The sequence below is a fragment of the Myxine glutinosa genome, chromosome 9 (assembly GCF_964187855.1).
Source record: "Myxine glutinosa chromosome 9, kmMyxGlut1.1, whole genome shotgun sequence".
In the NCBI taxonomy this organism is placed as follows: domain Eukaryota; kingdom Metazoa; phylum Chordata; class Myxini; order Myxiniformes; family Myxinidae; genus Myxine; species Myxine glutinosa.
Genome location: NC_136269.1, coordinates 85,302,159 through 85,318,767, shown reverse-complemented (window position 1 = coordinate 85,318,767; position 16,609 = coordinate 85,302,159). Strand labels below are relative to the sequence as shown.

Genomic DNA, 16,609 nt, shown 5'->3' with positions numbered 1-16,609 from the left:
TGGTTCGCTGTCAGGTTATAATGGCAGAGAACGGATCTTCAGACATGAAAATTACATGACGAGGAGCTCAGAGACGCCAGGTTCATGCAGGAACCATTAATTATTCCAGCTGTCAACATATTATATGCAAAGCTAAACCGGGTAGGAAAAGGGAAGTGCCGACATCCGGACCCTGCACCACACAACACCGACACACTTGGCCCGTTGGCTTTAAAAATCGAGGACATCGACGGAATAAATTACACCTCGATGACCAAGAACTGGATAGCACAATAAATCCCACACACATTCCCGATGTCCCTCACAAATGTTGTGTTTATGTGCTTCCCCTTCTCTCCCCATCTTGTCTACCGCTCCCCTTTTTATACACTTTGTTTGTTTGTCTGATTTGTTTGTGTGATAAATGTTAGCTCTTTCACGAGCCTCGATTTATGTATGCAAAAAAAAAAAATGTTCATTGCACAGGAACAAGCTGCGTCATGTCGTTGCATTACTCACCAAAAATCAACTGCATGATCCGTGTAAGACTAGGCCCTATGCAAAGCACAAAATGCTAAAGAGATATAAAACATACCTTCGGCAACCAGGAAAGAGAAAGACCTGATAAGCAAGCCACATATATACCGTGATGAACAGCATGAGACAATACGAAGACAGCACTTGAGCCAGCTTAAACAAACCGTTTTCACAGCTGCTGAGGATCCCCAACTAGAGATACAAATAAGTACAATACACAAAAACAACGTTAAACTCTGGTCTCAGGGGTCTACTTCTTGCAGCATAAACTGTGCAGCCATCCATTATATCCAAAATCAAAGGGGAGCCAAACAGAGATCACAAATCATGCACATCAAAGGGTAGAGGGTTGAGAATTCTTACATCATTGCGTACCTGACACACAAAATCCCTGAGGGAGCTTACAGTAAAATAAATTTATATACCTTGGAAAACAGAGCAAAAACAGTCTTCCTTCCCTTGGATGTAAAAGCAGTTCCCAAATTAATTTTATATTTGTGCTCCATAGCCAATTCCCCCACACTTTACCTCATTAGGTCCTTTGCTTCTTCTTCCTTCATATGCAGTACAAGGCTGCGAGGTATGCATCATTGGTGCCGCTGAAGCAATGCGCTCCAGGTTAGGGCAGGAATTTGTAATTTGTTCAGGGTGCCGGCGAAAGCTCGCCTATTCTTCGAAGGACACCGTGGAGTCTTTAATGTCCACCAACTAGTGTTGGCAGATGGAATGCCCAGCTTAACGTCCATCTGAGGGACGGCACACACATTGATGAATCACTCCGCCTGCTAAACACTGTGATGTCAGTTAATAGCTGGAACGAGATTCAAACCGAGCCTAGATGGCTTTGAGGGCATTGTGCGTACCTCTCTAGGCCATCCTGCCAGCCTGGTCCCTTGCTGATCATATGCAACAAGATATGATCAAATAGGATTCCACTATCGAAATGAAATATGGTGCAACAACGAACCCCAAAAGCTTAAAACAATGAGTATGCATCCAGAAGACAACTTCAACTCCATACTACCACGGGGACACAGGACCACTCAAAAATGTAACATACTCGCTATTAAACCGACTAATTTGGGTCTTATTTGCGGTAGGGTCAGTGTGCACGAAAACCACTGCTCCGTTGTAGTGCCAGCAAGAGGCATGGCATTCCGAAGCATGCTGTCCTTCTCATGTGGATATAAAGCTACAGTGCCTTCAGAAAGTATTCACACCCCGTGACTTATTTTCACATTTTGTTTTGTTCCAGCTTGAATTTTAAATGGATTACATTGAGTTTTTTGTCAATGATCTACACATAACACCCCACAATATGAAACTGGATTTTTTTTTTAGAAGCTTTTACTGTGTAATAAAAAATGAAATACAGAAATATCAAATTTACATAAGTCATCAACCCCCTGGAATTAATACTTCGTATGTCCATATCCACTTGGGATATGTCCATATCAGCTTTGCACATATGGATTTGTGAAGTTTCTCCCATTCCTCCTTGCAGATTTGCTCAAGCTTTGTCGATGTAGAGCGTCACTGAACAGCAATCTTCAAGTCTTTCCACAGAATCTCAATGGGATTCAAGTCTGGACTTTGGCTGGGCCACTCAATGACTTTCACACTCTTGTTCTGAAGCCATTCCAGTGTTGCTTTGGCTGTATGTTTGGGGTCATTGGCCTGTTGGAACATAAATCTTCACTGCAGTCTAAAGTCTTTTGCATCTGAAGCAGGTTCTCCTCAAGGATTTGCAAGTATATTGCGCCATTCATTGTTCCCTCTATTTTTACAAGTCTCCCAGTCCATGCTGCTGAAAAGCATCCCCATAGCATGATGCTGCGACCACCATGCTTCACGGTAGGGATGGTGTTAGATGAGTACGTGCTCAATTTCTACCAGACATAGCTCAGGCCAAATTTGCATCATTCAATTTTCGTCTCATCAGACCACAATCTTTGGCCTTATGCTCTCACAGTCTTTCACACGCCTTTTTGCAAACTCCAGGTGTGCTGTCATGTGCCATTTTCTCAGAAATGGCTTCTGTATGGCCACTCTCCAATAAAGCCTAGATTTGTGAAGTTCTGCAAAGACTGTTGTCCTTTCGGCAGGTTCTCCAATCTCAGTCAAGGGACTCTTTAGTTCTGTCAGAGTGGTCATTGAGTTATTTGTCACCTCCCTGACCAAGATCCTTCTTGCCCAGTTTCTCAGTTTGGTTAGACAGCCAGTTCTCGGAAGAGTCTGGGTAGTTCCATATTCTTTCCATTTCATAATGATGGAGCTCACTGTGCTCTTGGGAACTCTTAACACTCTAGAAATTGTTTTATTCGCTTACCCAGATCTATATATACCTCCTCCCAATTCTATCTTGGAGATCTATGGCCAGTTCCTTGGACTTCATGGAAGAATTTCTGCTCTGGCATGCATTGTCAACTGTGGGACCTTCTATAGAAAGGTGTGTTTCTTTCTAAATCATGTCCAATCAATTAAATTGGCCCCAGGTGGACTCCAATGAAGTTGTGGAGACATCTCAAGGATGATCAAAGGAAATTGGATGCACCTGAGCTCAATTTGGAGTGTCATAACAAAGGGTTTGAATACTTATTGACTCAAGACATTTAAACTTTTTTATTTTAATCAATTTGTAAGAATTTCTAAAAACAAAAATCACACTTTGACATTATGGGGTATTAGGTGTAGATCAGTGACAAAAAAAAAATCTAAAATTAATCCGTTATAAATTCAGGTTAAAACATAAAATGTGTAAAGAGTCAAGGGGTGTGAATACTTTCTGAAGGCACTGTAGCTGTTCCATTTGCATTTACGTTGTGGAGCTCAAATATGGCAAAGTATTTTTCATTAAGAATAACAGCATACCGATACCTCGTGCAAATTTCCCACTCCCGAATCTACTACAGCTACCTCAACGGCCCCAATTATTCCCACATTCCTGTGGAGTTGGTTGGGGAAAGTTTTTGACGAACCAGCTGGCCAGGCCTGAAGTTCAATAGAAGGCGAATTGGGCAGGAATCCTGGGGGGTTTTTTTCGGGGTGCCAGCGATAACTCGTCTATTCTTCATGAAAGGCCACGTGGGACATTTAACATTCACCACCTAATGCTAGCAGATAGGACACTCGGCATCCAAAGGACGGTGCATTTTGTGATACAACGCCCCGTTTGCAAAGCACCGATCCGATAGTTTATAGTCGGGTCAAGAATCCAACCCAGACTAGATGGCTCAAAGGAGAGTGTCCTACCTCTACGAGTCTACACCATCCTGTTGGACCTAATTTTTGACTTAAGGATGAACTTATATTTCGAACTTCCTACTACAGATGTGAGTGCTCTGATGTGGATGGATATGGCAGAGGCAAGAAGGGCAAAATGGCCTCCTTCTGTGCCCGTTTCCTTGTACTGTACTTCCTTCTACAACTCAGAATGTTAACATTAACCCCATAGTTGCAGTTCATCGGTGAATGGTGAATGTTTTCACAACGATTTGTCAGCACAAGCCAACATCTCAGGGTGTGCCTGTTCATGCACAAAAAGCGGAAACGAGTGGGGGAGGGGGAATAATAACGCAACTGCAGTGACGGCAATCACACAACCCACCACGTGTGTTGGTCGCCATGTCCGCCACTTTTTGAAAGGAATCCAAGAAGGCAACTGCAGCCACCAATGTCGCCCTGAAAAGATCAGACAATAAGTGGGCACCAGCAACCAAGCAAACAAGAAGTGCATCACTCGTCATTCAGGGGAGCCACTGCGCCATTCAGGCCTGCATAGCAACTGCAATAGCTGCACATTGTTGAGTGAAGCGATTTAGTAGGTGCCGATTAGGAAAAGAGAGTCCGAGCCAGAATTCTGATGTGAAAGATACACACAAACAATTTACAGCCGTTTTTTATTTATTTTTATTTTATTTTAAATCGGCCTGAGTTGTTGTTGTTTTTGTTGTTTTTTATTTTTATTTGTAGATGCTGCAGAACGTGAATTTTATTTATTTATGGAAAACTACCTTGAGAGCATGGCAGGCGTAGCATGGCAGGCGTAGCATGTCCAACTACAACGGCACTCAGTAGAGAGCACACCTCCGCCAGGCTGAACCAGTTTACGTTTTGCATCCCACCGATAGGCCGGATCTGGATGCACACCTGAACCAAAATCGAATCGGCTTGTTCCAGTCACATAACAAACTCGTCCACCAAGTTTAGTCATAATCATAACTCGTCCACAACCTTTTGAGATATCCTGCTCACAGACAAACAAACAGACAGACAGACAGGGGTGAAAACATAACCTCCGTCCACCTTCGGTGACAATCGATGACCTTTAACCAACGATGGTCATATCAACTGGGAAAACAGCTCAGTATTAATATAGAGCAGGTCCTCATGAACCGGTGAGTAAATAATAATATTATACCAGCTCCCTTACGAGGAACCTTCATGCAGGAGGAGGCCATTAGTCCCATGAAAACATGCGCTGTTATTACCAACATATGGTTGTCCGTTCGTGCTCTATCGGTTTTAAATGCCGAGCGTAAAGCAAGGAAGCAAGACGTCTCGTTTTGAAAAGTCTAACCCAGCCAGGGTTTGTACCGCCGACCTCCCCGACTCGGAGCGGACGCTCCAATCATTACGCCACCGAGGCGCAGATAATAACAATAAAACAATAAAAACAGAGCAAACTGACCTGAGCTGTATATGCAGCTTGGATGCCTTGCTGATGAAGTCTTCCCAAACAGGATAGCTCACCTGTAAGAGGCAAGACTTGATAAGAGTTTAACCTGCATGGGTAAAGGTTTTAAAGTTTGAAATTAGAGAATCTGAGAATCATCTTCACAGGCTTCATTTTTTTGCATCATCCAGGTCGAAATCATCCATTTGCATCCACAATCCACACAATCACAATCATCCACAATCACAGGTCACAATCATCCATTTGCATCCACAATCCACACAATCACAATCATCCACAATCGCAGGTCACAATCATCCATTTGCATCCACAATCCACACAATCACAATCATCCACAATCGCAGGTCACAATCATCCATTTGCATCCACAATCCACACAATCACAATCATCCACAATCGCAGGTCACAATCATCCATTTGCATCCACAATCCACACAATCACAATCATCCACAACCACAGGTCACAATCATCCATTTGCATCCACAATCCACACAATCACAATCATCCACAATCGCAGGTCACAATCATCCATTTGCATCCACAATCCACACAATCACAATCATCCACAATCGCAGGTCACAATCATCCATTTGCATCCACAATCCACACAATCACAATCATCCACAATCGCAGGTCACAATCATCCATTTGCATCCACAATCCACACAATCACAATCATCCACAATCGCAGGTCACAATCATCCATTTGCATCCACAATCCACACAATCACAATCATCCACAATCGCAGGTCACAATCATCCATTTGCATCCACAATCCACACAATCACAATCATCCACAATCACAAGTCACAATCATCCATTTGCATCCACAATCCACACAATCACAATCATCCACAATCACAGGTCACAATCATCCATTTGTATCCACAATCCACACAATCACAATCATCCACAATCACAGGTCACAATCATCCATTTGCATCCACAATCCACACAATCACAATCATCCACAATCACAGGTCCCAATTATCCATTTGCATCCACAATCCACACAATCACAATCATCCACAATCACAGGTCACAATAATCCATTTGCATCCACAATCCACACAATCACAATCATCCACAACCACAGGTCACAATCATCCATTTGCATCCACAATCCACACAATCACAATCATCCACAATCACAGGTCACAATCATCCATTTGCATCCACAATCCACACAATCACAATCATCCACAATCACAGGTCCCAATTATCCATTTGCATCCACAATCCACACAATCACAATCATCCACAATCACAGGTCACAATAATCCATTTGCATCCACAATCCACACAATCACAATCATCCACAACCACAGGTCACAATCATCCATTTGCATCCACAATCCACACAATCACAATCATCCACAATCGCAGGTCACAATCATCCATTTGCATCCACAATCCACACAATCACAATCATCCACAATCACAAGTCACAATAATCCATTTGTATCCACAATCCACACAATAACAATCATCCACAATCACAGGTCACAATCATCCATTTGTATCCACAATCCACACAATCACAATCATCCACAATCACAGGTCACAATCATCCATTTGCATCCACAATCCACACAATCACAATCATCCACAATCACAGGTCACAATCATCCACAATCACAGGTCACAATCATCCACAATCACAGGTCACAATCATCCACAATCACAGGCTTCTCCATTCATCGACATGAGACATAAATAATGAATTTTAAGTGAAATTTTATCACAATCCGATTCGATTCATAAACTTTTCCCCCCAAGTTTTCTTGCAGGAACAACTATTGTGACAACTGGATTGGTCATCACAGCATATATAATTTGAGAAGTATGTTTGTTTGACTTCCAAGTAGTCATGAACAGCTGGCGCAGATGAGTTCAAAACTGCTGGTTGTGCTCCGGGTGGTTTCAGGGGGTAAAGTATTTCATAGTCCTGGGAGTTGAGAGCTGGGGTCGGACCCCAATTCTGTCTATGTACACGTGTATGTCATGAGCGCCGCACCGGTGGGAGGGGGCATTACAAGATATATGGCATTTATGGGGGAAATAATATAAACTTAAGGAGAATAATCAAAAGTTAATAAAGTTGATAAAGGTAATCCAATGGAGCAATAGTCGTGGTATGCAACAGCCAATTCACCCCCCCCCCCCCCCCACCTAAGGGCTGGAAACTACCCTCAAAGACACAGTGTCCGAAACAGGAAAACAAAAACAACAACAACAATAAAAACAATTATTTTGTAAAATACAAAACGAGTCATGGGTTGGAGATGAACGGTCAATTCGGCAGCTTGTACATTGTACGTCGCACAAACTTGTAATCGTTACACGTGTCGAACGTGCTTTCATTTCACTTGTCCATGAGCACAACCACACAGGAGGAGGAGGAGGAAGAGGAGGAGGAAGAGGAGGAGGAAGGAGATCTTCCATCGCAGAGCATGACCGTAAAAGGTGAAACCGTCCCATAAGACAAAATAATGAACCATTCCAGTGAGGATCCCAGCGAGCGACATTATTATTATTATTATTATTATTATTATTATTATTATTTAAAAAGCACTAAAAACGTACTGTGGAAACTGACTGAAACCATGCGACGTGCTGAACAAGGAGCACCAAATCCGTACTATGGAAACGTACTGAGAGACGACGTGACGTGCTGAGCAAGGAGAACGAAAACCGTACTGTGGAAACGTACTGAGAGACGACGCGACATGCTGAGCAAGGAGCGCCAAAACTGTACTGGGAAACGTACTGAGATAACGCGACGTGCTGTGCAAGGAACACAAAAAGAGTACTGGGGGAATGTACTGAGACGACGTGACGTGCTAAACAAGAAGCACCAAATCCGTACTGTGGAAACGGACTGAGAAACGACGCGACGTGCTGAGCAAGGAGCGCCAAAACCGTACTAGGAAAACGTACTGGGACGACACGACGTGCTGCGCAAGGAGCGCCAAATCCGTACTTGGAACGTACTGAGAAACGACGCTATGTGCTGAGGAAGGCAACGCAAATCACGGCATTACTAAGTGGTGTTAACATTCCGTTATAAACAATAACATACGTACGTAATAACATGTACGTGCGTACATAGATACACATACATACATACAAACTTATTATTATGTCATATGTGTATATTATATTATATATTACGTATATTACACTTTCTATCGCTTCTCAGGGACTCGTTCTCCTTTCACAAATCTTCTCCTTCAGGTCCGTTTCCGTCTCCCTCAAACGGCCCGTTTTATTTGACTTGAAGCGCGACTCGTTCTACCTTCATGTCGCTCATGACGGCCTGGAAAAGGGAGCCCAGAGCTCCGCACTCCCGCTCCATCATTCCCTCCATCACCGCACCCAAGCCCCTCCGACCAGGTCACGACTTGTCGACGATCCGCCGTTTGAGACGAGTCTGCGCTGCAAGACCCTGAGAGCCACGGAAGAAGAAGCGACGACGCGGCGTTTACCGGACGGTCCCACCCGGCGTCGCTCCGGCCGCAGTTAAACCGGAGAGGATTGAGGAACCGCCCAGCCGCTGCGAAACGGATCAGGCACGAGGGGGGAGGAAGAAGATGGGGGCACTGCGGGATAAACTGGGGGCGGGGGTTAATGTGGACAAAGTGAGGGGGGAGGATGTTAGTGTGTACAAAGGGGAGGAGGGGAGGGTGTTAGTGTGGACAAAGGGGAGGGGTGGCTGTTAGTATGGACAAAGGGGAGGGGGCAGGGTGTTAGTGTGGACAAAGGGGAGGGTGTTAGTGTGGACAAAGTGAGGGGGAGGATGTTAGTGTGTACAAAGGGGAGGGGGGGAGGGTGTTAGTGTGGACAAAGGGGAGGAGGAGGGGGAGGGTGTTAGTGTGTACAAAGGGGAGGGGGAGGATGTTAGTGTGTACAAAGGGGAGGGGGAGGGTGTTAGTGTGGACAAAGGGGAGGAGGAGGGAGGGTGTTAGTGTGGACAAAGGGAAGGGGGTGGGTGTCAGTATGGACAAAGGGGAGGGGGGAGGGTGTTAGTGTGGACAAAGGCGAGGGGGGAGGGTGTTAGTGTGGACAAAGGGGAGGGGGGAGGGTGTTAGTGTGGACAAAGGGGAGGGTGGAGGGTGTTAGTGTGGACAAAGGGGAGGGGTGGCTGTTAGTATGGACAAAGGGGAGGGGGCAGGGTGTTAGTGTGGACAAAGGGGAGGGTGTTAGTGTGGACAAAGGGGAGGGGGGAGGGTGTTAGTGTGGACAAAGGGGAGGGGTGGGTGGAGGGTGTTAGTGTGGACAAGGAGGGGGAGGATGGAGGGTATTAGTGTGGACAAAGGGGAGGGGAAGGAGGGAGGATGTTAGTGTGGACAAAGGGGAGGGGAGATGGTGTTAGTGTGGACAAAGGGGAGGATGGAGGGTGTTAGTGTGGACAAAGGGGAGGAGGGAGGATGTTGGTGTGGACAAAGGGGAGGGTGTTGGTGTTGGTGTTGGTGTTGGTGTTGGTGTTGGTGTTGACAAAGGGGGGAGGGTGTTGGTGTTGGTGTTGACAAAGGGGGGAGGGTGTTGGTGTTGACAAAGGGGGGAGGGTGTTGGTGTTGACAAAGGGGGGAGGGTGTTGGTGTGGACAAAGGGGAGAGGGGAGGGTGTTGGTGTGGACAAAGGGGAGAGGGGAGGGTGTTAGTGTGGACAAAGGGGAGGAGGCAGTGTGGATTGTGGGTGGAGAGGGGGGGGTGAATGAGTGTGTGGGAGGAGGCAGTGTGGATTGTGGGCGGGGGGCTGGAATGAGTGCGTGGGAGGGGGAGAGTGTGGAATGTGGGTGGAGAGGGGGGTGAATGAGTGTGTGGGAGGGGAGGGAAGTGTGGAATGTGGGTGGAGAGGGGGGTGAATGAGTGTGTGGGAGGAGGCAGTGTGGATTGTGGGCGGGGAGGTGGAATGAGTGTGTGGGAGGGGGGAGGAATGTGGAATGTGGGTGGAGAGGGGGGGGTGAATGAGTGTGTGGGAGTGGGGGAGTGTGGAATGTGGGTGGAGAGGGGGTGGTGAATGAGTGTGTGGGAGGGGAGGTGTGGAATGTGGGTGGAGAGGAGGGGTAAATGAGTGTGTGGGAGGAGGCAGTGTGGATTGTGGGTGGTGGGGGTGGAATGAGTGTGTGGGAGGGGGAGAGTGTGGAATGTGGGTGGAGAGGGGGGTGAATGAGTGTGTGGGAGGGGGGGGGAGTGTGGAATGTGGGTGGAGAGGGTGGGTGAATGAGTGTGTGGGAGGGGGGGAGTGTGGAATGTGGGTGGAGAGGGGGGGTAAATGAGTGTGTGGGAGGGGGAGGTGTGGAATGTGGGTGGAGAGGAGGGGTGAATGAGTGTGTGGGAGGGGAGGGAGTGTGGAATGTGGGTGGAGAGGGGGGTGAATGAGTGTGTGTGAGGAGGCAGTGTGGATTGTGGGAGGGGGGGGTGGAATGAGTGTGTGGGAGGGGGGGAGTGTGGAATGTGGGTGGAGAGGGTGGGTGAATGAGTGTGTGGGAGGGGGGGAGTGTGGAATGTGGGTGGAGAAGGGGGGGTGAATGAGTGTGTGGGAGGGGGAGGTGTGGAATGTGGGTGGAGAGGGAGGGTGAATGGGTGTGTGGGAGGGGAAGGAGTGTGGAATGTGGGTGGAGAGGGGGGGTAAATGAGTGTGTGGGAGGAGGCAGTGTGGCTTGTGGGTGGTGGGGGGAGAGTGCGGAATGTGGGTGGAGAGAGGGGGGGGGAGAGTGTGTGGGAGGAGTGGGGGGAGTGTGGAATGTGGGTGGAGAGAGGGGGGTGAATGAGTGTGTGTGAGGAGGCAGTGTGGATTGTGGGTGGGAAGGTGGAATGAGTGTGTGGGAGGAGGGGGGAGGAGTGTGGAATGTGGGTGGAGAGGGGAGGTGAATGAGTGTGTGGGAGGATGCAGTGTGGATTGTGGGCGGAGGGCGGGGTGGAAAGAGTGTGTGGGAGGGGGGTGTGAAACGTGGGTGGAGAGGGGGGTGAATGAGTGTGTGGGAGGGGGGGCGAGTGTGGAATGTGGGTGGAGAGGGGGGGTGAATGAGTGTGTGGGAGGAGGCAGTGTGGATAGTGGGTGGTGGGGGGAGAGTGTGGAATGTGGCTGGGAGGAGGTAGTGTGGATTGTGTGTGGGGGGAGGGTGGTGGAATGAGTGTGTGGGAGGGTGTTGGGAAGGTGGAAGGAATGAGTGTGTGGGAGGGTGTTGGGAAGGTGGAAGGAGAGTGGGGATGAGAGTTGATGGACAACATAGATGGGGTAGAACAAGTAAAGGGGAAGAGTGGGTGGGGGGGGGGGGGGAGGGGTAGAACAAGTAAAGGGGAAGAGTGGGTGGGGGGGGGGAGGGGTAGAACAAGTAAAGGGGAAGAGTGGGTGGGGTGGGAGGGGAAGAGTGGGTGGGGTGGGAGGGGTAGAACAAGTAAAGGGGAAGAGTGGGTGGGGTGGGAGGGGTAGAACAAGTAAAGGGGAAGAGTGGGTGGGGTGGGAGGGGTAGAACAAGTAAAGGGGAAGAGTGGGTGGGGTGGGAGGGGTAGAACAAGTAAAGGGGAAGAGTGGGTGGGGGGGGGGGGTATAACAAGTAAAGGGGAAGAGTGGGTGGGGTGGGAGGGGTAGAACAAGTAAAGGGGAAGAGTGGGTGGGGGGGGGGTATAACAAGTAAAGGGGAAGAGTGGGTGGGGGGGGGGTTAGAACAAGTAAAGGGGAAAGGTGGGGGGGGGAGATTGGGTGGGGGGGTAGAACAAGTGAAGGGGAAGAGTGGGTGGGGGGGTGAGGGTAGAACAAGTAAAGGGGAAGAGTGGGTAGGGGGGGGGGTAGAACAAGTAAAGGGGAAGAGTGGGTGGGGGGGGGGGTAGAACAAGTAAAGGGGAAGAGTGGGTGGGGGGGGGGGTAGAACAAGTAAAGGGGAAGAGTGGGTGGGGGGGGTAGAACAAGTAAAGGGGAAGAGTGGGTGGGGGGGGGGGTAGAACAAGTAAAGGGGAAGAGTGGGTGGGGGGGGGGGTTAGAACAAGTAAAGGGGAAGAGTGGGTGGGGGGGGGTAGAACAAGTAAAGGGGAAGAGTGGGTGGGGGGGGGGGTAGAACAAGTAAAGGGGAAGAGTGGGTGGGGGGGGGGGGTAGAACAAGTAAAGGGGAAGAGTGGGTGGGGGGTGGGGATAGAACAAGTAAAGGGGAAGAGTGGGTGGGGGGGGGGGGGGTTAGAACAAGTAAAGGGGAAAGGTGGGGGGGGGGCAGAAGTCCGAGGAGGTCGTGAATTGGAACGAAGAGGGAGCAGTGAAGGCGCTGGAATGGGGCCGTGGGGGTAAAGGATAAGGAAGGAGTTGCTTAATTGAGGGAAATAAGGAGAGAGGGGATGAATTTGGGGGCGACAACGTGCAACCCTGCTGTCAGGATGTTGGGGACACGCTTCTTGTTCTCTTCTCGGTGACCCCGGGGTTATGATCAATGCGCTGATACAGACAAGCGCGTTAACGGTTAACACAGCGCCAAACAATGTTGGTTTATGGACGTCGAGTAGGCCATAAGATCCGCATTCCCAAAACAATTAAATTCAATTGTACAAATCAACCTTTAAAACACGACAGGGATAACCGCGAGGTACACGTTGTTCGTCAACGTGTGTGTCGTTCCTCGGATGAACGTTAAACGGGATTCCTGTCTGTCGGCATTAGCTGAAGGACGTGAAAGATCCCACGGTGTCCCTCGCGATGAGTAGGCGAGTTATCGCCGGCAACATGAACAAATTCACATTCCTGCCCCTAACATTAGTCGAACGTCAGGCCTGGCCAGCTAGTTCGTGAAAGACTTAGGCCAAGCTTCCCCAGGCCAACCCCACAAGAATCCCAGAAACCATCCGCACCCATTCCCCATCCACACACACGAGCTACCCCCTTTCCCAATCTGGGATTTCAGGATTGAACTTGAAAATCTTTGGTTTGGGCAAAATCCCAAACGATTGTGACGATGATGATGAAGCCAAACTGGCATTGCCCTTCCTTTTGGATCACGTGCAGTTGCTTTCACTACGCAGTTTCACTTACAGCAACGTGGCCATCCACGTATTATGTACGCTAATGATGGAATCCCTGACGCTGGGCCATGCCCATTCGCTGACTCGAAACCCTTTTCTTTTCTCATTTTAGTCCCACTCCGCTCAGAGTGTACGTAATAAATAAATTACCCCGTAGGTTCATTGTCAGGGTCTTTCCCCGACAAGTGTCATTGAAACCTTTCATGTTGATGTTACATACCATCATTGCATTGTTTGTTGAGAGAAAAACGTTTCTAAAACCTGACAGTGAGTCCACCCTGTAAATGTTACTCGTGAACGTCGTCCTGTGGTTGTGTGTGACCGATTTCGGAGATTTAAAAGCATTAAACGTTTTGGAATGGACATGACGTCACAAGCAGCTGCGTTTTATCATAAAACTAGACTTGGTAATGCCAAATGACAGACAAGGTTTGCGGGATAACCGTGTTAATAGGTGCAAGCAGCTAATTAATCCTTCCTCTCCAACGTGGCAAGTTTTGACATCATATGTCCACCCGACGTCACAAATATTTATCACTCCACCGAGGGTGGACGGAGGTTGTGTTCTCACTCTTGTCACATTGTTTTGTCTGTCTGTCTATCAATCGCCTACAGGTCACATTTTTACTCCGACCTTCATGAAACCTACGTACAGAAAGTGACAAGCACGAAGCCTAGGGTTTGAGGTCAATATGTCAAGGTTTCAAATTCATCAAATTTCCAACTGCTTCACATGATGCAATGTTGTCATGTCCGCGGCCGATGAAGACCAGCCTTGGACGGATAGCCGGGGGTCTTTACTCCGAGGCGATCAAGCCCAAAATTGGCGGTACTGTTTGGCACGCGCGGGACAAAAGGCAACGGGGTGCTTACCTGCACGGAGCCACACGGGTTTATTCCCAAAACCCGAAACCCACAGAACAGAGAAGCACGCCACACAATTGAAAATGCAACACCAATGAATTTAATGAAATAAATCAAAGAACCAAAAATTAATGGTGAGGTAAATCTAATTCCTAATGTGAGATGTCTCTACTCAGACATGAAACACAGACAAGAGGAGAGATTAAAGAAAATAAAAGAAAATCCCCTCTTTCTGCCGGCACTCAGCTCTGGTCTTGACGAGCACTTTGGTGGGGTCGGTCGACGAGAGGACTACATGTCAAAGCGCCCAAACAATGGTGCCAGTCAATCGTGCGAGCACACCGAGCCATGCAGCAGTCAGCCCAACGTCTCCCGCTCAATCCCAGGCCAGCCAGCACAACACGGTCCCCAGCTCCCCCGAAGAGCACCGAGTCAAACAACATCCCCTCCTTCAACGTTGCAAAGGCTCCACAAAGCTCCCCTCCAAAGTGCACAAACTCCAGCTACAGCCGAGAGCCAGAGACAAAAGGCGACCGCCTCCACCGAAAGCCAGCACGAGAGAGACTGATTCTTCCTCCTCCGTTCTCGAAGTCTCTCGATGATGTCACCCTGACCAATCATGCACTTGGGGGCGGGGCCTCACCGCTCTCTTGATCGCCCACAGATTATCCGCCTCTACTGGGCGGGGCTTAGTTGCCGATTACGATTCCTTCGAGGTGGGGTTTATTTGTCAATCGTAATGTTCGGATCCTGTCGGCGGTGGTGGGGCGGGGTTTAGCCCGATCGGGAATGTCCGGGTTTCTGTTGGCATTTATGCCGGTAGTTGTGGTTTAATGGAGCGCTCGTTATTGTTGTTGATGTTGTAATTGTAAAGATGTGGGTTTTTTATGGCCGGCTTGTTATAGTTGTAAGAACATAGAGGAAATCACAGGAGGCAATCACATATAGTGTAGCAGCATAGCAAACCTGTTGTGCATTTTGTGATACAAGCACCAAATTTGGCACAAATGTACATTAATATGTTGCGAACATTTTCAGATATTGGGCCACTTGAAATTCCGTAATTTTTTTTTTCAAATTTTTTCAAATTGCGTAATTTCAAATTTTTCGGGTGACACCGTCACAATTTCGGTCTTCGAGGCCGGCCGATATAGTGGGGCGGCTTAGCCCAAATATTCAAAAGAATTGTGCATTTTGTGATACAAGCACCAAATTTGGCACAAATGTACATTAATATGTTGCGAACATTGTGTGGTCAGCAATGAAGACGAGAGTCTGAATTACATGTATGCAAAAGACCTTGTGAACCAGTGAAGCAAATACACGGGTAAGCATGAATTAAATCTAGGGCATGATATAATTTCCATGATGTTTACCTCTACACTCAATGGTGGAAGGAGGTAATGTTTTGATCCCAGCTTGTCTGTATGTCTGTTTGTCTGTTAGTCCACAAAATTCCAGACAAAGCTTGTAGTAGTGGTAGTTGTAGTGGTAGTGGTGATAACAGAAATTGTTATATAGAACTGAACTTATATTATTATTATATGCAGAAAATAACTTCATTTCTATATGCCCTGCAGTGGACAGGTTAATTGGTTTATGCACTGAAGGGGTCACCCTGGTGTGCACTGCTGTGTTCTGCCTCACTGAGTTGTTCAGGTATGATGTACTCAGCACAAGCTTCCGGTCGGCCCGGAGGTGGGGGTGCGGGGCCTGTCACGGAACGTCAAAACAAACGGCCTGCCGGGGCCGCCCAAAAGTCGGGCGTGAGGGGCGCGTCCACTAATGGAACGCCTCTCGCTTCCCAGATCGAGGGCCACGTGGTCAGGAGAACCTCGTCCCTTCCGGTCACACTTTGCCTATCGGCCGGCCTCGAAGACCGAAATTGTGACGGTGTCACCCGAAAAATTTGAAATTACGAAATTTGAAAAAATTTGAAAAAAAAAATTACGGAATTTCAAGTGGCCCAATATCTGAAAATGTTCGCAACATATTAATGTACATTTGTGCCAAATTTGGTGCTTGTATCACAAAATGCACAATTCTTTTGAATATTTGGGCTAAGCCGCCCCACTAATACTGGGGATATTAATCTTAAAACCTTGAGCTAATTACCAGGTCTTCATTCCCCCCCCCCCCCTCCCCACTCCCCTCCATGTGAAGAACGCATAAACAACCTTAAGCTCACAGTTTTTCGACTTACAAACATCGAGATGGGATTCCTACTCGCAATGCTAACACGACACAACCCCATCTGTACTAGGGAATTTAATCCCCTACCCCACAAACGTACAGTCGTGGCCCAAAATATTGGCACCCTTGCACTTTTTTCAAATAACTCTCCACAATTCTTTATTTCACTGTTAATATTACAGAACCTTTGTTTTTGATTCAGCACTTAATATATCCTTTTAAATCAGAAAAAAGAAAGAAATGGCATTGACAAAATTATTGACACGCTCGACATAATATTTGATAGCACAACCTTTGGACAAAACAACTGCAGTCAAGTGCTTCCTATA

General features: G+C 47.7%; 1 protein-coding gene across 1 annotated transcript in view; it reads right to left on the bottom strand.

Moving 5' to 3' along the window:
• The window catches only part of LOC137435271 (protein MTSS 2), an 87,109-nt gene extending 78,356 nt beyond the window's left edge, over positions 1-8,753 (bottom strand). The window contains exons 1-3 of the mRNA XM_068128894.2: positions 8,513-8,753; positions 5,207-5,268; positions 4,124-4,197 (exon numbers count right to left, since the gene is read on the bottom strand). Coding sequence (XP_067984995.2) covers positions 4,124-4,197; positions 5,207-5,268; positions 8,513-8,584 — 208 coding nt within the window. The 5' untranslated portion in view covers positions 8,585-8,753. The remainder of the gene's footprint in view (positions 1-4,123; positions 4,198-5,206; positions 5,269-8,512) is intronic.
• Between the last annotated feature and the right edge of the window lie 7,856 nt (positions 8,754-16,609).